This window comes from Ambystoma mexicanum, chromosome 6q, assembly GCF_040938575.1.
Source record: "Ambystoma mexicanum isolate Mex_15411 chromosome 6q, UKY_AmexF1_1, whole genome shotgun sequence".
Classification (NCBI taxonomy): Eukaryota; Metazoa; Chordata; class Amphibia; order Caudata; family Ambystomatidae; genus Ambystoma; species Ambystoma mexicanum.
In genome coordinates, this window is record NC_090937.1 from 1,361,040,959 (window position 1) to 1,361,063,785 (window position 22,827).

General features: G+C 46.6%; 1 protein-coding gene across 2 annotated transcripts in view; it reads right to left on the minus strand.

Annotated features, from left to right (window-relative positions):
* The window catches only part of JAKMIP1 (janus kinase and microtubule interacting protein 1), a 3,487,328-nt gene that overhangs the window by 938,035 nt on the left and 2,526,466 nt on the right, over nucleotides 1-22,827 (minus strand). For both annotated transcript variants that reach the window (XM_069631978.1, XM_069631979.1), the window contains one exon: nucleotides 5,929-6,057. In XM_069631978.1, the coding sequence (XP_069488079.1) occupies nucleotides 5,929-6,057 (129 nt within the window). The remainder of the gene's footprint in view (nucleotides 1-5,928; nucleotides 6,058-22,827) is intronic.

Sequence of the window (22,827 nt, forward strand, 5' to 3'; positions counted from 1 at the left end):
TCCTCATCTTAGATGTATTCCATCCAGCTTTGCTGCTCTTCGGAAATTTTTTCGGCAGAGGGCGCCGTGCGTCGATGTCGTCGAGTCGATAGTCCCTCGAGGGCCTCCATCGAGGGTGACGTCATCGTGTGTATAAGTAGCACGCGCGGCACCCGTTGGCCTCAGTTCTGTTTTTCCCCTCTTTTGTATCTGTGATCTTGTACTGTGTAGATTGTGCCGGCAGACAATTATCAGCCTTGCGAGATTTGAGATGGCAATAACCCGTAAAAAATCTACAGAGGGGTAGGTTGGGAGGGCGATGAGGAATACGTTGGAGGAACATCCAATCGAAAGAACGTTACCAGGTAAGAAGTAACTTGTTCTTCGAGTGGATTGTGTCCTCAAAAGTATTCCTCATCTTAGATAGGCTCCCAAAGCAGTATTTTGCATAGTTCCTCTGGAGGAGGGGTCTGATTTTCTTTTTTTTTTTTTAATTGCCCTTAGATGGCAGAGTGAAGAACTGCTTTTCCAAAAGTTAGCTCCCTAGACTGGGAAGCCTCCAGGTTATAGAATTTTTGAGAAGGTGTGAAGCGAAGACAAGTTGCTGCTTCACAAATGGACCTTATAGGGACACCTCTTTGAAGGGCTGTGGAAGAGGCGATGCCTCTGGTGGAATGAGCTCTTAACCCTTCAGGTGGGTCTTTTTGTGCTAGGCTGTAGCATTCTGAAATGCAAAGCACGATCCAGCGCGAAATTGTTTGTTTTGTTACTGATTGACCAAGCTTTCTTCCAGTGTAGCCTATAAACAACTGGTTGTCCACTCTAAGTCTAGAAAGCCTAGAGATGTAAAAGCTTAAAGCTCTTTTTGGGTCCAGTCTGTGTAGTCTTTCTTCCTCCTTAGATGGATGAGGTGGAGGATAGAATGAGGGTAAAACAATTTTCTGATTTAAATGAAAATCAGATATTACCTTCGGTAAAAATGATGGTTTAACCCTCAATACAACCCTGTCCTTATGGAACACAGTATAGGGTGGCCGAGAAGATAGTGCCTGCAATTCGCTCACTCTTCTTGCTGATGTTAGAGCAACTAAGAATGCTGTTTTCCATGTTAATAATCTTAATGGACACGTGTGCATAGGCTCAAAAGGGGCACACATTAAGAATTTTAATACCAAATTTAGATCCCAAATCGGTACTCGAAATGGGCGAGGAGGAAACACATTAGTGAGACCTTTTATGAATTGTGTTATCAAAGGAATTTTAAAGTAGGAGCATTCTTCCGATGAGCGCTTGAAGATGGAAAGTGCCGCAAGGTAACCTTTTATTGTTCCGCTATTCAGACCTCTATGTGCTAGGGTCAGAAGGAAAGATAGTACTTCTGGAATAGAACATAGAAAAGGATCAACATTCTTTTCCCTGCACCAGTTGCAAACATTTTCCAACGGCATTTTACAGAGACTTTTACAGAGACTATGTTGCTGGCCTTCTTGCCGAAAGCAACACCTCTATCACATCATCTGGAAGGTTCCAATCCCTGTATCTCAGCTTTCAGATACCAAGCATGAAGGTTGAGTGTTCTGACCTCTGGGTGGAGAACCTGACCCTCCATTTGAGAGAGAAGGTTCTCTCTCTGAGGAAGACGTACTGGAGGACAGATGGACATATCTAGAAGGTCCGGATACCACGGTCTCCTGGCCAAATCCGGGGCAATTAGGATCATGCGGTTCCCGAAGCATCTCAGCCTCCTGATGACCTGAGGAATGACGGGAATCGGAGGGAACGCGTACAATAGTGGGAAATTCCACTACACCACGAACGCGTCCCCCAGGGCTCCTCTCGGGGGAAATTCCCTTGAGCAATACCTTTTGCATTTTTGGTTGGTACTGGTTGCGAATAGGTCTACCTGAGGGGTTCCCCAAAGGGCAAAGATCTCTTGAATGACTTCCTGAGCCAATTCCCATTCGTGGGACACCGTGCTCTGCCTGCTCAGAGCATCTGCCGTCATATTCTCTTCCCCGGTTAGATGAATTGCCGTTAAAGAGATTCCCTCTTGAATCGCCCAATACCAGAGCTGCATTGCCTCTCTGCACAGGGGTAGTGACCCCACACCTCCTCTTTTGTTTAGGTAGTGCATGGCCACTGTGTTGTCCGTCATTATCAGGACATTCTTTCCCCTGACAGATGGCAGGAAGGCCTTCAGCGCTAGTCTGATTTCCCTCAGCTCCAAAAGGTTGATATGCAGTTTGGACTCCGATGGAGACCATCGACCATTTATTGTCAAATCGTTGGCATGTGCTCCCCACCCCAGGAGTGAGGCGTCCGTCACTAGTGTGACCGCTGGCCATGGTTGCCAAAAGGGTTCTCCCTTTAAGATGTTCTCTGCACAGGTCCACCATAGAAGGTCTTGTCTGACCTTGTTCGGAATCTGAAGAAGATCCGTCATTTCACCCGAGAACTGGGACCACTGAGTCTTTAGGGCCCATTGAAGGGATATCATCTTCAAGCGTGCCTCTGGCACCAGAGAAATGCAGGATGCCATGAGGCCGAGCAACCGTAGAAAGTCGTAAGCCTGGAGATTCTGGGCATTTTGGAATTTTGAAACCATCTGAAGAATGTCTTGAGCCCTCGTCTTGGGAGGCGAGCTTTTTCCCAAGGATGTGTCTAATACAGCTCCTATGTATTGAAGCTGTTGGGAAGGTGTCATTTGAGACTTCTTTAAGTTGAGGGAGAAGCCCAGTTTGTGGAGGAAGTGGCAGGTGACTTTCAGATGATCCAAGGCTTGCTCGGCAGAGCGCGCTCTGATCAGCCAGTCGTCCAGGTAGGGGTAGACATGAATCCCCCTCTCCTGAGGTGCGCTGCCACCACTACCATTAACTTGGTGAAGACCCTCGGAGCAGAGGTTAACCCGAATGGCAGGACTCGAAACTGATAGTGTGAGTCGCAACAACGAACCTCAGGTACTTTCTGTGCTTGAGATGAATTGGCACATGAAAATAAGCATCCTGGAGGTCCAATGACACCAACCAGTCCTGGAGTTGAAGTGCTTGAAGGATCTGAGAAAGAGTAACCATCTTGAACTTGTCCTTCCTGAGGAACTTGCTCAAGCTTCTTAAGTCCAAGATGGGTCTCAGTCCTCCGTCCTTTTTGGGGATCAAAAAATACGGGGTACCAACCCTTGTCCCTCTCCGCTGCAGGTACTGGTTCCATGGCACCTTTCTCCAGCAGGGTTAGAACTTCCTGCTGTAGGAGCGGATTTGAAAACTTCAACGGGTGTCTCCCTGGTGGATTGCTTTGAGGTTGCTTTAGAAAAGGAAGGCAATAGCCTTGGGCTATTATTTCTAGAGCCCAAACATCTGAATTAATGGCTTGTCATTCTTGAAGATGCTGCACCAGCCTGCCTCCTACAGGTGTTTTGTGGTGCAAGTCCTCAAAGTGGTTTTGTGGCGGATGTTGCAGCCGCTGATGGCAAAGAGGCTGCAGCTGGAGCTGGCTTAGCACGTTTTCCTCGTCCACTACGAGTGTCTTTTCTTTGGTCCCTTTGACTGGCCATTCCTCTCATCTTCCCGTATGAGGTATAATAACGATAGGATCGTCCCCTCCATGATTGTCCTTGCGCACGAAAGGCTGAGGTTGCCTAATAGCAGCTCCTAAAGATTTGGGGCGCTGCTTTTGAGGTCTGCAACCTCTCAAGGCTCTCGTCAGCCTTGTTCCCAAAAAGGTGAGACCTGCATGTTCAGGAGGCGGTTCTGTACGTCCGGTGCAAAACCCGACTTCCGTGACCACGCAAACCTGTGCATTACCGTGCTAGTGCCCATGGACCTGCTTACACTATCCGCAGTGTCCAATCCAGATTGAAGGGATTCCTGCATGGCCTCCTTTCCATCTCTAACGATGGCTAGGAAACCTTACCTTTCTTCCCCTTCTGGTATGTGCTCCGCCGCCATTGCGATGCACTCCCACAAAGTGTACGAAAATTTTGCCAAGGCACATGTGGAGTTGGCAGATTTTAATGCCATGCTCCCAGCTAAAATACCTTCCGTGCCCAACCATCCACACGCTTATCGTCCCTGTCTGGAGGGATAGATGGGTACGCAAGTTTGTTGGAAGCTGTGGCTGCCTGTATGACCAAACTCTCGGGAGTTGGATGTTTTGACAGATAGCCGGGGTCGCTACTGGCTGGGCGGTATTTTGATGCTATGGATTTATTCACCGGAGGAATAGAATCCGGAGTTTCCCAATTCTTGGCCACCCTGTTTTGTAAGGCTACATGAAAAGGTAAAACTGGGTCTTCAGTGGGACCATGATCCAATATGTCTGCCAAATCGTCCTGGACGAATAGGGCTGTTGGTTTAGCCCATCCCAAGTAGTCCACCACCTTTGTCATTAATTGACGATAAGATGGGCTGGCATGCTCTCCTGGATCTGGTCTACCAAAATCATTGGTAGACCAGATCTCAGGAGAGGTATCAATGCCACTTGCATTATGTACGGACTCCACCAAATCCTTCATTCTGCTTTCTTCTGATATTAAGCATTCTGGGACATTTTGGGTGCCATATTCCAACCCAAAAGGTACATCTTCCTCTTCGGATCTCTCCTGATCCTCAAAAATTGAGGTCAAGGATTTGAAAAACTCCTTCCTAGGGAGATGCTTGAAAACCTTCTCTGGGAGAGGAGGAGGAGGAAGAGGAGGAGGTGTAATACTAGATTTTGAAGAAGATACATGTCTTGCAGTTTTCTCCTTCTCATTTTCTAGCTGCCCTGGCTTGGTTTGAGCCTATGGCGCCGAAGGTTTCGGCGTCGACTTCGATAAAGGCGTCAACGGCATCGATGACATCGTGGTCGTCGACAGGGTCTGCTTCGAGGGCATCGAGGCGGCCTTTGACAGTTTCCCCTTCGAGGTGTGGAAGGTCTCGGACGGCGTCGGTGACCTCGAGCGGTCGTCTCGAATCGAGCGTTTTTCGCTCGGCGTCCTGGAAGGTTCTCTATCCTTCCTTTTACAATCACTCGCTCGAGGGCTCGTGTCAGAGCGATGACGCTCCCGGCCGGCATCCGAAGAAGGCGCGGACAGAGGCTTCGCTTTCTCAAACACCTCCATCATTTTGACCCTAAATGCTTCCCACTCTTCGGAAGACGAATGTTTTGTGGGGCATTTCATTTTCAGAGACTCGTCTGACGACGAGGTGGAGGGAGATCTATGGCGTCGTTTCTTCGACTTTTTCGATGAAGACGACGAGTGATGAGAATCGCTTCGAGATCTGGATCTATGCCTTTCGCGTCAAGGAGATTTTTCCCCATGGGGTCTCGACTCAACGCTAGAGGCTTTCCGATCCTTCCGACCTACCTGTAGCTTTCCTCTCCTTTCTCGCAAGGCCTTTCTCGTCATCGCCTGACACTTAGAACAGGCCTCCATGTCGTGGCCTTCCCCGAGACACCACAAACACTCGCGGTGCGGGTCCGTGATCGACATTTTTGAGCCGCACGATTTGCATTTCTTAAAACCCGATCTCGGGGTCGTGGTCGGCGTCGATGACGAGGACATTATTTCTTCTCGTAATATTATATTCCTGACAGAACTCGAGGCGTGCCGAATGTCCGAAGCAACGTACTGCGGAAAAACGGAACTGAAGCCAACGGGCACCGCGCGTGCTACTTATACACCCGATGATGTCACCCTCGACAGAGGCCCTCGAGGGACTATCGACTCAACGGCATCGACGCACGGCGCCCTCTGCTGAAAAAATTTCCGAAGAGCAGCAAAGCTGGATGGAATACATCTAAGATGAGGAATACGTTGGAGGACACAATCCACTCGAATATTAAAGCTATACCCTGTACGTCAGAACTAATTGGAGAAAATTGTGTGAAAGGTTATATTTTCTGAAACCCTTTCCTAAAGTATTTCACAACATTTCACATTTACAAACATATTATACGTAATCCATTTACCCGTGCTTCTCTCTCTGCATCCAACGTTCCTCCTACTTGTTCTTGAAGCAACGCATATGCTCTCTGCAAAGCTTGATATTCGCGGGTGAGTTGCCGAAACCGTAAATCAGATTCTTCTTTCGGTGTGCCCTGGAAATGTAAACAAAAAGCTCTCCTTTAAAGATGTCTGGTTTCTATATGAGTGTCCTTGCATTCTATGCTCATGGAAGAATAAAAATAAAATGTCAAGTAATGTTGATATTTACCAGAGACGTTTTTATGGGAGGGCAAAAGGGACTCTTGCCCAGGGCCCCTACCTTGGAGGGGGCCCCACAAGGCTGCCTGATTTAAATGAGTAAGATTCTTTTGTTCACCAGACTTAAACAGCACACATCAGGATATTTTATGGCATGGTGCTGAGGCTCTAAACCTATTGCCGGTCTGTTTTGCAAGTACATTCTGCCTCAATCAATTAATCAGGTAATGCTTTCTGTGTTCATTGTGGTATATATAGTGTGTGTGTGTTCGTTCCTTGCGGCACAACTCCTGTACCATTCTTTCCTTCCTGTGGGAATTTTGTTGATCATGTGCAATAGCCATTTGAAATGCATATTGGTAAATTGAGTGCCACAATGGTTCAGAAGTTAGCTCAGTGTGTTAAACACTCATTGCAGAGTTATGTGTTCCTAGTGTTCCTATGCAAGATTACAATAGCACATTCCTGTAAGGCTTGCTGAGCCTTTCCTATGTCTGAAGTTTATAAACCTGCCTGCGTAGGTACTTGGTCTTGCAGCACAACAGGTGCTATTATCAGCAATGTACCTGCACGAGATAGGGTTTGCAATAAAAACAAACATGTCATCCTTATGGTGAAGGTCTAGAAATTGGTTTGTTCAGATGGGGTGTTGTAAAACCTAGGCAATCACCTCCAATGATGAGCATAAACTGTTAGTCCAAGAGATGAATAAATATCCAAATGTGGAACCCAAGCATTTCTGCTTGTATCCTGGCTTTGCCAGCAGACAATACAGTGATCTTGGTCAAATCATCTAATATCTCGTACATTACTGTACTGTCTTCTGTGAAGTTGCCTCCTCGCTTGCTGGTGGCATCATTTAGCCCATGACTTGATCTTTCTTCTTATGTAGACCATTTGAGTGGAAGGGGTGGTAGACAGAAGAGAGCGGACCAGATGTTGCAGGACTCGGGCAAGCATATTTTGAAGTATGCTCGTTTGACGCAAAAGAACGCTTTCCATTTTCATAAAAGTCAAAGGTTTTTATGCGCGTTTATAAATGACAGTTTCACAAGCCTGTGTTTAGGAAGTAAGTAAAGCTTTAAAATACAAAAGACCAACCCTGATTAAATCACACTGACTGGTATGCTGGTACTTACATACTTCTCTTGATGATGGAGAGAATTAATCTAGAATCATTCTGTTACACCCTTCTATAATATTTTGTTTAGAAAAATTGTCATGTTTGGTAATGTGATTGGTGAACTTTACAAGTCGGTTTTTATAAAAATTAGATAATTTTAGTTCAATGTAAGAACAGGTAATGAAAGTGTTCAAATGCAGAAATGGCATAGTTGGCACAAATACCAGATTCGCCCCTTAACCAGTGTGTGTAATGCTGTGCATCTAATTTAATCTTGTATTGCCTAGCCTCTTCAAATTTCCAGTCCCTGAACCTTTCAAAATTGTCAGCCCTTCAGAGAGATTTCCTTCTCAGGGTATGATCTTCAAAACAGCCTCACTCATGGTTCCACTGGCTATAGTGTTGTTTCCACTATAATAGTGAGCATTGATATATTGCACACCACAGGCACTTTATTCTTTTAATCTCTAATGGCAACCATGTCCCACTTATAATCTCAGTCTGGATACAGACACCTTCCTGGTAGCTTCTAATCTGCATCCACTATGCATGCTATGGTATGTGTAGCTTTCTCCTTCCTACCAATTGGTCTCCTGCATCCATGCTTGAGCACGTTTGCATTCTGGGAGGCAGCAAATGTGAGTTCTCTGTCTATTCTGGGTTGCATGTACCTTTTACATACAGTCCTGCATTAATACTACAGGTTGCATACCTTCCTGGATTATACTGATGAAAAGTCTCCTGAATCTATGCTAGAACAGAAGTAACCTCTTCGTAGACTAATAATGTTGGCCTTCAAATGGTACTTGTTTTTCATTCTGATTAGAGCAAGAATGAAGTGGGTAAGGGGACTTAAAGGGAGTAAACATCCTTATTGTTAATGCTGTGAGGCAGCATATCAACCTATGGCTTGTGATTGCGGCAGAGGTCGGGGGGTGGGGCAAATATTCTTGATCAGTTAATTTGTTTGGTTAGGAGGATGGGGGCCCCACAGATGTCCGTGCCCAGGGCCCCAAAAGTGCTTAAGATGGCCCTGATATTTACATTATAGATTAACATATTACACTGCTAATGCACTGGCAATAAATGCAGAGGCATGTTGTGTAGGGTTTTCACTGGAAGTCAAATAAAGCAAATCATCTGGAATACTGTATTTTAAGGCTATGATGTCACCCTAGTAGAAAGCATAATTGCGCAAAGGCGTGGCACCAAAGCATGATTCAGCATTTTCTTTTTCAACCCCAGGTTTCCTCGAACCCAAGAAAGGGGAGGAGGGTGGATGCTCTTCTCAGATAAAGAGCTGGGCCATGACATGCAGTCCGCCTATCAGTGATATAGGACAAGGCGCAGATAAACAGATGATTAGAGGTGGCAGAGAATAAAGAACAAACTGACAATTGTACACATAGTACATTTCGGTCACAATATTATTCCAAGATGGCCCCCACAAATGAAAAAGTGGCTTGGACAACCCAAGCGTAGTTTTGGAAAGTACAGGAACTAATGTCACAAACACACCATATACTAAGAAAGCAAGAAAGAATATTTTGAACCCCTTGTTCTGCCTTTTTTGGTCTCCTGAGCATTGCCTGTTCCTGTTGTAGCCATTGGATGCTGGTTTTGTTAAGTCTGCTCTTTTTTAGAAGATTTTGTTTTGCTTTGTCCGCCAACTGGTTGGCACACTCGTTTGGAAATGCTTTCCCTTGTTTTGGTTTATTTTTTATTAGGGATATGTGACCTTCCTATCTCCCGATTTGCCTTTATATGCATTAATGCATAAGATTCTTGGTTCAGGTGTGTTGGCTGTTTTTCACTGTATGTCAGAATTGGCAGTGCTTCCTACTCCTCACATTCCATGCATACTCCACGCCCAGTCCTTAATCTTCCGCTCTGTGCATCTCATTGCTTGCAAGCTCCCTTGCTTGTGCGAACTGCCAGCTGTTAAGTCTAACAGCTGTGTTAGGAATATTCTAGGCTCCCAATGTTCTTTCCGATTTATATTTACTGGTTGTGACATGCTGGAAAAACTGTTACTGTGCCCAGAACTGAGACCACTGACACAAAAAGTATGGTTCAAGGATTTGTATTAAATAAGTGCTCAAAATTATAACATGGGGCGGTCAGGGTGCTCACAATACTCAACAAGGTAAGGTGACAGGATGGTCGCTCCAGGTGCCAATATCGAACATAAGGGGAGGGCTACTGGGGATCTCAACATAAGGCTTCAAAGAAAAGGGGAATCTCACTCTTGCTTAATGGATTTGCCAAAATGATGCTCAGTGTTCCAAAGTCCAACAAAATTCATATCAAATGTTCAAAGTTCTTCCAAAGCCCAAATGCAAAAGTGTCTGCAAAGTCTTCCTTTCTCCATTATGGTGTTCCTTTGCCCCATGAGATCTCTGAGGTATGATTGTCTGGTACTCTGATCCTCTCCAAGGATGTGGGGCTTCCCAGGCAGAGCCATGGTTCCAAACAGGCATGCATTTCCTCTCACAAGTCTCTCCCTTTGCTCCCATTGCCGCCAATTGAGGACATGATTTGGTGTCCATTCCTTATTGGACTTTGCTACCGAACCGTACAACACAATAAACCCATATTTTCAATTTCACTTCCCTTCCTGATCCATTTTAGGTTTTTGGCAGTGAGTATACATCTTTATTCGAAAGACTCTGCTTGTCAGAATTCCTTGCCAACTGCTTCATCTATATCCTAGCAGAACAACTTTGGATGGAAGAAAAGAATACCTGTAGCTGGCAGGTGCTAGCATCAAACGTGAGGCATTTAATTCTTAGCCAGCTTTAAAAACCTCAGTTTGCTATAGTCCAGCTCTGGTCATTGTAACAGTGTTCCTGAATGTGGTCGGTCACTTGTTCCTGGTTCTTAATTCTTAGTTCCAAGATCCTTGTTTCTTGTTCATGGATCACTGGATTTCCAATTTAGTGTGTCAATTAGTATTTTCTGCCTCTTGGATTCCATTTCTGCCTTTCACTGTTTTACAGTCAGCCATTTCCAGTGCTTTCCTTTCTCTATGCAGCCCAGTTTGTATGTGTGGTATATTTGTTTAACCTTGCTCTGATCGGCAGTGCCAACTCCGTTAGACATCCCTCATTGAGAAAATTCCGATGTTTGGACCAGTTTCCTTTCCTTCCCTGGGAAGGGGTGGGGGCAGAGTTATTGGCCTTGTAATTTAGTTTTTGTCTGCTCTCGTTTATTGACTTCCTCTTGGTAGTTGGTGCCTGGTTTTCCCAAGCCCTTCTCTCTTGGTTCGCTATTGATTGTTAGGTGTGTTGTGCTGTTGTGCCCAGCTCCTTTTTGTGGATGCCTATGTTTTCCTCACTATCCTGTAAGCACTATCTTTACTTGTACCTTTTTAGGAGTCTTATGTTTTAGGTTATCCTCCCTTTGCTGTTATAGGATTTCCGTGTCCTTGTTCGATCAGCAAGGTCTGTGGGCTTTACTGACATTCCAGGTGGTGTTTCTTGTCTACATGGGTATTGTTTGTTTGTTTGTTTGTTTATTTATTCATTTGTTAAGCGCACCAGACTCGTGAGTAAAAGGACGCCGTAATATGGAGATGCAAGACTTACATAGTTGCGTATACACATGTTACAATATTTACATAATAGCAATATATACATTTTTTTACATGATTACAGGATATATACAATGTACAGAAAAGGACGAAGAAATGAATAGCCAGTGAAATTAGATAAATAAACAGTAGGCACTATACCGAGGATAATTGTGCCACGTGGGGCCCTTTGTAGAATACTAGGCTCCCGAGTGGGTCACAGTGCGCAAGGTCTTCAGAAACTAGTGCAAAAGTCAAAATGAGTACAGTGGTCCACAGTTACTGCAGGATGACCAAGTCACTAAGGAGGTGGGCAGGTCCTCTAAGGGTGATGGGAGACTAAGGATCCATGGCAGTGATATGTTTTATTACATTTTTTCTGAACTTTAGGTAGGGTTGGTCTGCTCTCAGCTCCTGAGGCAGTGAGTTCCAGCTTTTAGCTGCCTTAACAGTAAAGCTATTGCCCCCAATGGTGGTGAGCTTGTATTTTGGAATCGTCAGACAGTTAGTATTCCCAATTCTGATAGGTCTGAGAGAAGTTCTTCTCTGGAGTTTGTCTATGAGGTAGCTGGGGGCAGCGTTGTTGAGGGCTTTGTGAGTCAGGGAAAGCGTTTTTAGTAGTATTTTGTTGGATGTAGATAGCCATTTGTGTTGACGTCTCAAGGAAGAGATATGAGTTTTTTTATTTATGCCTAAGGCTGCTCTTAAAGCATTATTCTGAAGTGTTTGGAGCTTTTGAGTGGTAGATTTGTTTGCACCACTGTATAGGGCATTACAGTAGTCAATTCTGGAGAGTATTAGAGCTCTAGCCAGGATCAGACAACTATTGTCAGAGAGGAACGGTTTACCAGCTCTGAGTAATTTGCAGGTGTAAGCCGTAGCAGAGGTAAGGGATTTGACCTGTTTATCAAAGGACAGTTTGGAGTCCAACTAGAATCCAAGGGTTTTTACTTCCTTGGAAACTTTAATGGTATTGCCGTCAATATTGAATGATGAGAATTCTTGGCCTAGTTTTTTGATATTGTCTATAAGTTGCCAAGTTGCCTTCCATAAATCTACCAAGGAGTGTCAGCTTACATATCCTGACATTGTTTGTTTTGTATGTGGGCTTAGTGCTGACAGTGCCTGAAACAGCAACTGTGGGTGAGGAGCATTCAGACTTTCTTTTTGATAATAAGGAGCTTCTAAGTGTTTACCCTATAGCCCATGTCAAATATTTATATCACGATCTACTTGCACATCCTGGGTGTTAGTGTGCATGTTTTTCGGATCTTGAGTAAATGTTTGATACAATATTACACACTGTGTGATCTTGCGCACATGTCCCTAACCACATTCACTGCCCTTGTCTCCTCGTGACATTTTTCTGGAAGCTTTCAAGAATGCTGCTTTCTAGGTTTTATCATCAGGTTTTCTTCATGCAGAAAGATATAGGTTTTTGCCAGGCTGGGTACCAGCTCAGTACGTATGGTATATTGGGGCGTGCCCTGGTTGGGTTCGGCAGAGAAACATGGCCCTACTCTTCACCTACTTCACTCTTTGTTTTCTTTCCAAAACCTCCCCCACTGTCACTCCCAACACTGTCCTACTTGCCCGCAGTGTCTAGTGATGCTCTCTTGTACCTCCACCCTCCTACAATCCCTTTGGCCTCGAAAGACCTTGGGCCTCATTAGGACCCAGGCGGATTTCGCGGTGCTAAATGCACCGCGAAGCATGGCGGAAAGCCGCCGATAGCGCCATGGGGGTTGGCGGATTTACCGCCCCATTCCGACCTTGGCGGGGCGGTAAATCCCCAATCCCCATTCTGCCCTTCCCCATTCCCATTTTTGCCCCATAGGGTATAATGGGAGTGGGGAAGGAGTTAATTACGCCACCGTAAAATACGGTGGCGTAATTAACAACGAGGTCCCGTAGCGCCATGGTTTTCTCCGCCTGGTAAAACCAGGCGGAAAAGGCCGCCATGGCGCTACGGGAACTCGTAGTATGGCGGAGAGGTACGCCATGCACTACGCTGGCGTAAAACCCTCTCCGCCAGGGTCCTAATGAGGCCCCTTGTCCTCTGGTACCTCCATAGTCTCTTTGGTCTTCTATCTGAATTGATCTGGCCCTACCCACCTTCTGTAGCCGATCACTAACTTTCTCATTCCTAGTGGTATCTTCTTTCTTTAACTCACCTCCCTCTACCCTACAGGTCCTCTGTGTAGCCTCTCTGACATCATGCTTCTTTCTCTTCCCACCAGATGTCTCCGTCCTGAACAATAACTCTCTCATTCTCAGTTTCTATTTTTTTTATCTAAATATTTAACCGCCTCAAGATCTTCCTCTGTCTCAATATTTCTCTCCATCTCCTTATCTCCCTCTGCCTCAATGACAGAGTATCCCTGTTCACAACATCATCTATCTTTGTCTCCAAAACAACCTTGCTGTCATACTTCTCCAACTAATCTCCCTCCTTCCTTCCCAAGGTAGTGTACGTAACTTTCCTCTTCAAAGTGATATCCGTCTCATTATTCTGCAACAGATTATCTCCTTCCTCTGCCAACAACAGTCTCCCACTGATCTCACAAAATGATCTTCCTTCCCAAACACAGTAATACCTCTCTCCTTACCCCCAGTATTTCCCTCCTGATCTATAACATCCCCTTCCTCTCTACTCCACACTTCTCGCCAGCCTCTCCACACTCAAGATATCCACACTCGAGGACTCCAGGAACAAATTCCCCCAGTGCATGCTGCTTTCCTCCTGCTAGTTCTCCCAGATAAATACTTGATCCTCTTGCCTGTTGTCTCAGATAGTGATTGTGACTGACAATGTTGTCTACAGATCATAACAGGCCACATGCTCGAGCCATGTCACAGGCAGTAGAGGATGGTGTCTTAAGAATAGTCCGCACTTCTACCACAGGGCCAAGTGAACCATTGACATACAGTATTTCCCTTTTGTGTATGATAGGAGAACAGGAAGGATAGGAAGTGCTCCTCTACATGACCTAAATGCGCTTTCATCCCCATTTGGGGTCATGGCCTCTAGCATTCCTGTCCCTGGGTAGTAATATGGGGTAATTTCACCATTCACAGCCACTAACAGATGTGTCTGCCGCTGAGCTTGGCACAGTTCATTGGCACTTATGAGAGCTATGCAGCACTTGGATGTCGACTGTCACTGTGGAAGGCCTATTGTGAAAAGTGGCACTTTGACAGATCTACAGCTTGTGCCCTGCCAGTAAGCACCAATATTGGAGCACCAGAGGGAAACACTGTGGAAACTGAGGGAGTTTGTTAAGGTAGGCATTATTATAAGACGTTTTTGCATTTTTTGGGGTGTTAGGAGCATAGCAGAGAGAAGCAGTATTTTACATTGGGTGGCATGGGGGAGGATGGCTGATGCATTTTGGAGGAAAGGTGGATGACAAGAGGCAAAGTATTGTAAAGGGCTTTGTAGAACATATATTACTTACAGCTAGGTATCAACAATGGCATGATTTGCACCAAATGGTTCAGAGTGAGAAGCAGCTGGCAGTGATCCAGCAGAAAAGCAGAGGCTGGTAAAATCAGCAGCAATCCTGGCTCTAGAACTTAGCAACCCCTTTGGACCTTCGAAAGTCTCATTAGAATGGTTCATCAGCTCAAAACTAAGTCAGCCACCTTGAATTATATATTCATACCTCTGATTCTAGGAAAATGTAGCCATCTGGTTGATAACACAGAGGTTTTCACTTCTTAAACCTCAAAAAAGAAACAGCAGCCCAATACCTTGATATAAAAGCATGAACAATTAACCATGCTACCCTTCCTATGAAATAGAACATTATAATCTGCCTGAAAAAGGGACCTATGTTTTTCTGAATTCGTACAAAAATATAATGTATATGTCTTCTCGATTGTGATAAATCATGGACAACCAGTGGCCGTGACACACGGCCAGCAACAAGGTCTGCAAACGAGGTCAACATGCTAAGAGATTTTGTTCATGAGCTGCCGATGCCAAACAGTTTAGAGTGAAAATGAAACCTGCTCCCGCTGTTAGTTGAACTCCTGCGCCAACAAGACAACAATGCTGCACCAGATGGGAGTTGAAAAAGCTGGAAGTAAGATACTGATTGTTATCAAGAAGGGGCAGATTGGGCCCAAGAGGAGTAGCCCAGATGCCCCACTGTGTTGTGGTGCCAGCTTGTGAATGCAAACCGCAAGATCAGAAGTGAAAAACTATAACAAGGTCTATACATCGGGGAAAGATAGTATCAAGGAAGTAGGGATGGTTACATTATGTGGCAAATGGCCTCTATCTAGCATTATAAATAAAGAGAAAAGGGGACCTATCTGGTGCATACACACTCTGCTGAAAGCAGAACACAGCCCATAACTTGTAAAATCAGTCGAACTGAGAATACAGACCTCTGAAAAAAACAGCTCTGAATAGAAATGAAAATGAAATCCAAGATAGCAGCATGAGGTTTTATAACTTCCCCTGTGTAGATCACGTGACTAGATGTCATAACTGAAAATGCTCAGGAATGAGGGGCAGCCAAGAAACAATGGACAAATTAGATCAGCGACAACAGGTTGTGAGACTCCCAATGAAGGGGATATGGAAAGGAGACACAGCAGAGGGCGGGGGGGCAGTGGTGGTCTGGAAGAGAGGTCACAATAGAAGTAGCTGCTCAAGCAGGTGGAGAAAGGCTCCACATGAGCTGACGGAGTTGTTCTGAGACCTTGAGGCCATGGCGGAAAGTTGCCAAAGACGCAGCAGAGAGAATCATGCGTGGAGCAAAGGAGACTGGACACCCTGCCACAAGATCTGTGACAGGTCCTCCACAAGTGGAAGAAAAGGGCATCATGTCATGAGACGCTGAAGAAGCCAACAACATTGGATGTACACAGGAAAACACAAAACAAAACATGCAGTAAAAAGACAATACCAAGTAGAAATATATGAGTAGGGCCTGGCACTGCATTTAGGGAAACTGGCGTTTCTCATTTCTCCTACAATTGAAACAGGGGAACCAAGAGGTAAGAGGATTTTCTCTCACTACCCCGAGGCTCAGACGTTTTTGTTCAACACAAGAGATTTAGTCTCACTTTCTCAGTCCTCATTTTAGTCATTCTACTCTTGTCTTTCTTTCTAAGGCAGTTGGATATGGCCACATCTACCAAGAAATTGGTGTTCTAATTTCGCCTACAATTCAAAGACGGGAACCGCTCACAAGCCCGTCACCGTAGCAAAGCTTTGCACCCGGTAAACCAAGGGATGTGTCATTTTAACACTATCATTATTTAATATTAAGTATATCATTCATAGCTTCATTGTACTAAGCAATTGTACAACGAGATCACACACCCTTTGAACCACTCTACTTCTTGTCATTTCTTTGACAGAGACCAACAGGACACTCGTCTCCACTACTAGTCCCACTGTCCTGATGAAGGCCACCACATTGCAAGCTTCAGTAATCAGCTTTACCCTTTTGGCCGAAACACAATAGTGTCGACGACCCTACCAACATTTCAGGGTCCATTACTAACACTGATATTCGTTCACTGCAATCCTGTATTGTGCCCACATGTTATTTATAAATTGAGTTCCGTTGTTATACAAAAAGGAAATAACATGTTCAATGCTCAACAAATCCAGTAAATTTGACTGGACTGTACCCATGTGTATTGTGTACAAAATTGTAAATTAACGAGTGTCTCTGATTGTTTTTACTATGACAAACAAATGTGCATTAAAAATCTTGCGGGCAAAAACCTTTTTGATCTCAGAAAGAACAAAAAACTAGAGGATTCTTTCATTGTGTAGGTATTTAGTTATTAAAGTGTGTGTAATCTCTCACCCTGATTATTGTGGGATTCTATAAGTGATATGGAAAGGAGACACAGCAGAGGGGGTGGGGGGCAGTGGTGGTCTGGAGGAGAGGTCACAATAGAAGTAGCTGCTCAAGCAGGTGGAGAAAGGCTCCACATGAACTGATGGAGTCGTTCTGAGACCTTGAGGCCATGGCAGAAAGTTGTCAAAGATGCAGCAGAGAGAATCATGCATGAAGCAAAGGACACTGGACGCCCTGCCACAAGATCTGTGACAGGTCCTCCGCAAGTGGAAGAAAAGGGCAGCATGTCATGAGAAGCCGAAGAAGCCACCAACATTGGAAGAACACAGGAAAACACAAAACAAAACACGCAGTAAAAAGACAATACCAAGTAGAAATACATGAGTACGGCCTGGCACTGCATTAAGGGAAATGCAATCAACATGTTAAATAAGGATTGTGAGAAAATCAGGGATCAGACACTGAATTCTGGAGTTGCTAGTTCAAGTACACACATATGAAATAAAGATTTTGAAAGACGTAGACCTCAGACTGAATTGTGAAAATTGAAGTCAAGGGGTCTTCTGAGGGAAGGAGAGCTCAGATATTGAATTCGGGAAATTGCAGTCAAAATACCAAAGTGTCAAATAAAGACTGTAAAAGAAGAGCTCAAACATTGCTATAGCCCCAATACCCTGCTCTTGTATGCCTCCTTATCCAGTCACAACTGCCTTATACTTAATGGGAAATCTGCCCTGAAGCTCCTGTTTTGTCTTCTCCACTGTTTCTCACCTTCAACTGCTCCTGTGCCTCTTTGATGCTTCACCATGTGCATGTACCTCCACCATTCGTTAACTCTATCCTTACAGGCTGATTACATGACATGCCTGCTCCTTCTCTTCCACTCCTCCCTGTTGGTTGTATTCTCCTCCTCCTTCCCTTTTACTCTACCTGGTTTACCTTCCGACCCTACCTGGGTGTCTTCATCTTAAATGTTGTAAACCCCTTTCCCCTAATGTCTCTTCCAAACTCCTCATGTTATGTTATGTTAAAGGATATTTATACCACGCACTATCACCAACTGGTGTGGAAGTGGGGGGATTGAGCGGGAAAAAGCGCAAGAGAACTGTGATGTGCTGTTGGCAGCTTCAGTTCAGTTTACACCGTTCGCTGAGCATATGTGTGAATTTATGATGGGTAGTTGTCATGTGCTGTTGGGCAAGGCTATGTGTGTTTTTTTTCGTTGTTGCAGTGTAGTGAAGTGTGTGTGGTTTGTGGACGCCACTCCTCAGTCCCCATGACGCGTCGACAAATTTTAACATTGCCTAATGACACCAGTATTGTTAGGGGGGGGGGTGGTGGGATGTATGGAGGAAAGGGGACTATGGACTAAGAGTACGTGTCACTACGGTGAGTAACTATTAATTACTCTTATGTCCCGTCCCCTTTCGTCCATACTGCCTGGGCGATTACAACTGAATGTAGCCTAGGGTGGAGAGGAGACCCACCTTAAGAGAACAAGTTCCTTAGAACTGCCTGTCCGAAAGCCGCGTCTGATTTAGAGCCGGCTTCCAAACAGTAGTGCTTACAAAAAGCCGAAGGGTTGGCCCAAGTGGCAGCCCTGCCGATGACCTGCCACAGGACCTGCCGCTGGAAGGCGACACCCGTGGCCTTGGCGCTGACAGCGTGGGCATGTATGTTAGCTGGAAGAGGTTTGTGCTGTCCTCATAGGACTCCTTGATGGCTGAAACCATCCACCTTGCTATAGAGGCTTTGGATGCCTGAATACCGGGCCTTGACCCCCCCGAAGGTGACAAACGGAGCGTTAGATTTGCGGAAGCCCTTGGTCCTGTCCAGATAGAATTTCAGAGCATGTCTGACATCCAGACAGTGCAAGACCCTCTGAGCATTGTCCTTGTTAGGAACGCGGGGTGTGTTCTCAGGACCCCTCAATCCTTGTGAAAACTAGCATAGGGTTCTGAGGCCACCAAAGCCTGAATCTCACCGACTCTTCTAGCAGAGGTAAGACCCACCAACAAAGCTGTTTTAATGGGGACCAGCCTGATATCCGCGGACACCTTTGGCTGGAACGGTTTGAGTGCCAATGCGCAAACCCTATATTGAGGTCCCACACGGGGTGTGGTGTACTGATCGGTAGGAAGAGCCTGGTGAGGCCCGCCAAATGTCGCTTGACCACCAGGTTGGAAGAGGAGAAAACGTACTCCTATGAATTTCTGTAGGCCCCTATGGCTGCCAAATAGGTGCAGCATGTATCCACATGCACGCCTGAGTGGGCGAGGTGTGCAGAGAAGGAAAGTAAGTCATCCAAAGTGCACGTAAGGGGGTCACTCTCCTTAGAGTTGGCCCAGTGACAGAACCTAGACCACTTACTCTTGTACTGGCTCCTAGTAGCCTTACTCATAGCGCCCTGAATGATTTCTAGGTTAGCCTGTGATAGAGCCAGGTTTTTCAGCGTGACCTGCTCAAGAACCACGCTGGAAGGGCTAGCTTCTGTGGGGTGAGGTGGATGACACTGCCCCCCTGTTGTGTCACGAGATGAGCTGGGCCCCACGGCAGGTGAATGGGAGTCCTGTTCGAGAGGCTGAGAAGCTCTGAGAACCATGGTCTCGCGGTCCACCACAGAGCTATCAGAATGATGCTGAGGTGACACGATTCCTTTATCTTGCAGATCACCCTGTGGATCAGGGGTGTAGGAGGGAAGGCAAACGCTGCCATGTCGCTCCACTGAATCTAAAAGGCGTCGCCCAGGGAGCCGGGGCCCTGCCCCTGCCCGGACACAAACTGCTGGCACTTCTTGTTGTCCCAGCAGGCAAAGAGATCCACCTGAAAATCTCCAGCAGCCCCTGATCGTTCAATTGCCACTCGTAATTGTCCTCTCCCAGTCTGCTGAGTCTATCCGCTTCCAGGTTGGACTCCCCCGGAAAGTGGATGGCCCTCAGGTAGATGTTGTTCTCCAGGGCCCAGCCCCACATGCTGACCGCAAGGTTGCACAGTGGCGGGGTCCTGGTACAACCCTGCTTGTTGACATAGTGTATGCTGGTGGAGTTGTCCGTCTGGATGAGGACGGTTTAGCCCTCAATGAGCAGAAGGAAAGCTTTGAGAGCTAGCCAGATGGCTTTCAGCTGTAGCCAGTTGATATGAGACTCCTGCAGAACGGCCCTGTTGCCTGGACCTCCGTTCTTAGAAGCCGCGGAACCCTCCAAACGTCCGCCCCTTGATGTGACAGGGTATATTCCTTGGGCATGACATTTGTAAAGATAGATAAAGACTTTGCAGTTTGCAAACTTTTTTTCTTTTTATCTAGCTCCTCATTGGTGGTGGAGAGAAAGAGGTCCCCACCCTCGAATGGAAGGTCCAATATGCGTTCCTGGACTTAGTAGCTCGAAGCCAGGCAGTCCTAATGTCTGTGGCGATGCATATGGCCCGGCCAGAGGTGTCAATGTGGGCCACGGTGGACTCCATGTTGTCTTGTGCCAACATTTTAGCCTCTGCCAGTCCCGCCTTGAAACGTGACTTGCTCTGCACCTGAAGTTCTGGAAGGAAGTTGGTATTTCCCGCCAAAGCCTCTGATTTACAGCTGTCATCCGTGTTGCATCGGTATCCCCGTACTAGCCGCGGTGCCTAGAGTGAGGACCTCTGCAAGTATCCCCGCATCCAGTTGCTCGACTTCGGGTTGAGGAAGGCCCAAGTACTCTGCCAGACCTGCGAGTCGTTCGTGGAAGGCCTTGGCTGATGATGGTGTGTCGGGGTCTTCTTCCTCGTCTGTATCCACCAGGGTGTCCGGCTGGTCTGGAGCGGTCGTAGGGATGCTAGGTGCCAAGGGCTGAGGTGTAGAGAGCGGAGCCTGTAGTGGAAGCTGGTACGGAACCGCCGTAACTGTAGGAGGCAGGGAAGCCGGAATCAAAGGAGCTGGTGTGGGCAGCAAGGACTGCACCGTGGCCTGCAGCACTGGAGCCATAGGAGGAATTACTATAGGCGCAGGCGGAAGGGCCGGAGGGAGAATGTCCCTGATTGCATCCCTAAGGATGGACCCCATCTGAGGAGATCTCATGAGAGTGAGGAACTTTTCAAAGAACCTGTCCTCGCAGGCCGGTGGGATGGCAGGCGATATTGATGGGATAGCAGGTGCCTGCTGATGCAGGTGCATACTCGGTCCAGCTGTTTGCGGGGTAAACCTGCCCTGCGCTACTGAAGGATAAGCTATAGGCCACGTACATGGTTGAAACCAGTCCCACCATGTAACTCGTACACTCACCTGCTCCGTTCCTCAGGGCGGTATCAGACGAATGGCCATCTTGTCTGGCGCGGCGGCCATCTTGTCGAGCAGCATTCCATGTGCTGAAGTCGTGGTGCTTGGTTCACTGGGCCCGACCTCCTCCAGGACTCTTGGAGATGGAGGATGAGACCTACCCTGCACCTCAGGTTTAGGCCTGGTAGGCGTGTCGCCCTCGGCAGAGTGGCCGGTAGTGCTGCATGCAGGCGCCCCTCAGACATTTGCCAGTACAATGGCGTAGTCCCTCGGGTGTACACCCGGTAAAAGAACCTTACAGTCCATCAGCACTGTCACCGGAAGGATCTACAGACCCCTCGGCCTGGCAGCCGGTAGCTGAACTAGCCTCGGTACCCGTGCTGGTGCGAGAACCTGAGATGTTCCTCCTGTCTGGGTGTTTCCTTGTGAAGGAGTCGCCCTTGCGGGGTGTGCTGGAAAAGAGCGGGCCTCCCGTGGGCCTTGACTAAAGTTTGACGAAGTCCATCAAGTCCTCTGAAGGCGACTTCTCGAAGAGCTCCCTACACCTAGCTAGTCTGTTCTTCAAAGCGCGTGAAGACAGTGCATTGAACGCGGTGAAACCCTCCCATCTGTGGTCGAGGCCAAGACAGCGGAGGCAAAGAGCGTGGGTATCTGAAGTAGGAAGAGCCCCTCGCAGGCTGGACACCTGCTGAAGCTCGCTGAAGTCGACATGTGCCGGGCAGGAGCGTGGCGCCAGAGGACTGAGTGCCTGTTTGTTAAAAGAACACAAAAAGACAGAACAATGTCCGGGGAAAAGCGCTTGGTATTACACGGGCGAAGCCAAACACAGGAGCGCTTGTGAAATCAGCCTGTTCCCGTCGACGCGGAAAATGAGACTGAGGAGTGGTGTCTGTGGGTGGCGTCAGGGGAGCACGTGCTCCGAGGGCCGCGCCCCGTGCGCGCATCTAAATTTAAAGCAGAATAAGATTTTTTTCTGGTGAAAAAGGTTCTGTCTCCCATACCTAGCAAGGGACGCCCATGCAGTATGTAGGAAAGGGGACGGGACGTAAGAATAAGCGGCAGCACCCCTGTTCTGTTGCTAGGATGCTTGTTATGGTGGAGAGGGGTTGCGTTGGGAGGGATGGGGGTCTACATCGCCCTATTTGAGGTGGAGATGAGAGAGGTGATGTCATGGAGGTTTGAAAATATTAAAAAGTTGGTTTGGTGCACATGGCAAGATATGTTAGCGATGTTGCTTCAGTTCAAACAGCCTATTAGGTCTGTAACATGAAACATGTGTAGAAAAAATGCACCGCAAATAGCACTACATTGGCTACTAATGTCCTGAGCTGGAATGTCAGTGGCCTGGGAAATCCGTCAAAATCACACAAATGTAGGGCCCATGTGAACTGACATAAATGTTCTTCTTTTACAGGAAATGCATGCTAAAAGGGGGGGTGAACAACAACCTTGCTAAAAGCTGTGGTACAAATAGGTTTCATACAAACTATTCGAGTCAGACTAGGGGTCTATCCATTTTGATCCATAAATCTCTGAAATTTGGACACATATTCCACTTTATAGATCTGGATAGCAAATATGTGATAGTACTTTGCTCACTACAGGGAACGGAAATAGTGTTAGCAAATGCATATGGGCCTAACTTGGATGACCATGAATCCTATGAAAGGATGGCTGATCAATTGTCAGCATACCCAGGACTGGAACTGCATTGAGGCTGCTAACGCAAGCAGCGTGTACCTTAATTAACATAATGGGCTGTCTTGAGTTATGTCATGTCTGGAGAATAGCCCACCCACAGTCTCGTGAAATTTCTTACTATTCATCTGTGCATGATATGGCCTTTAGAATTGATCTGATATTGTCTAGCTGTCTGGTACAGAAAGTGAGGGG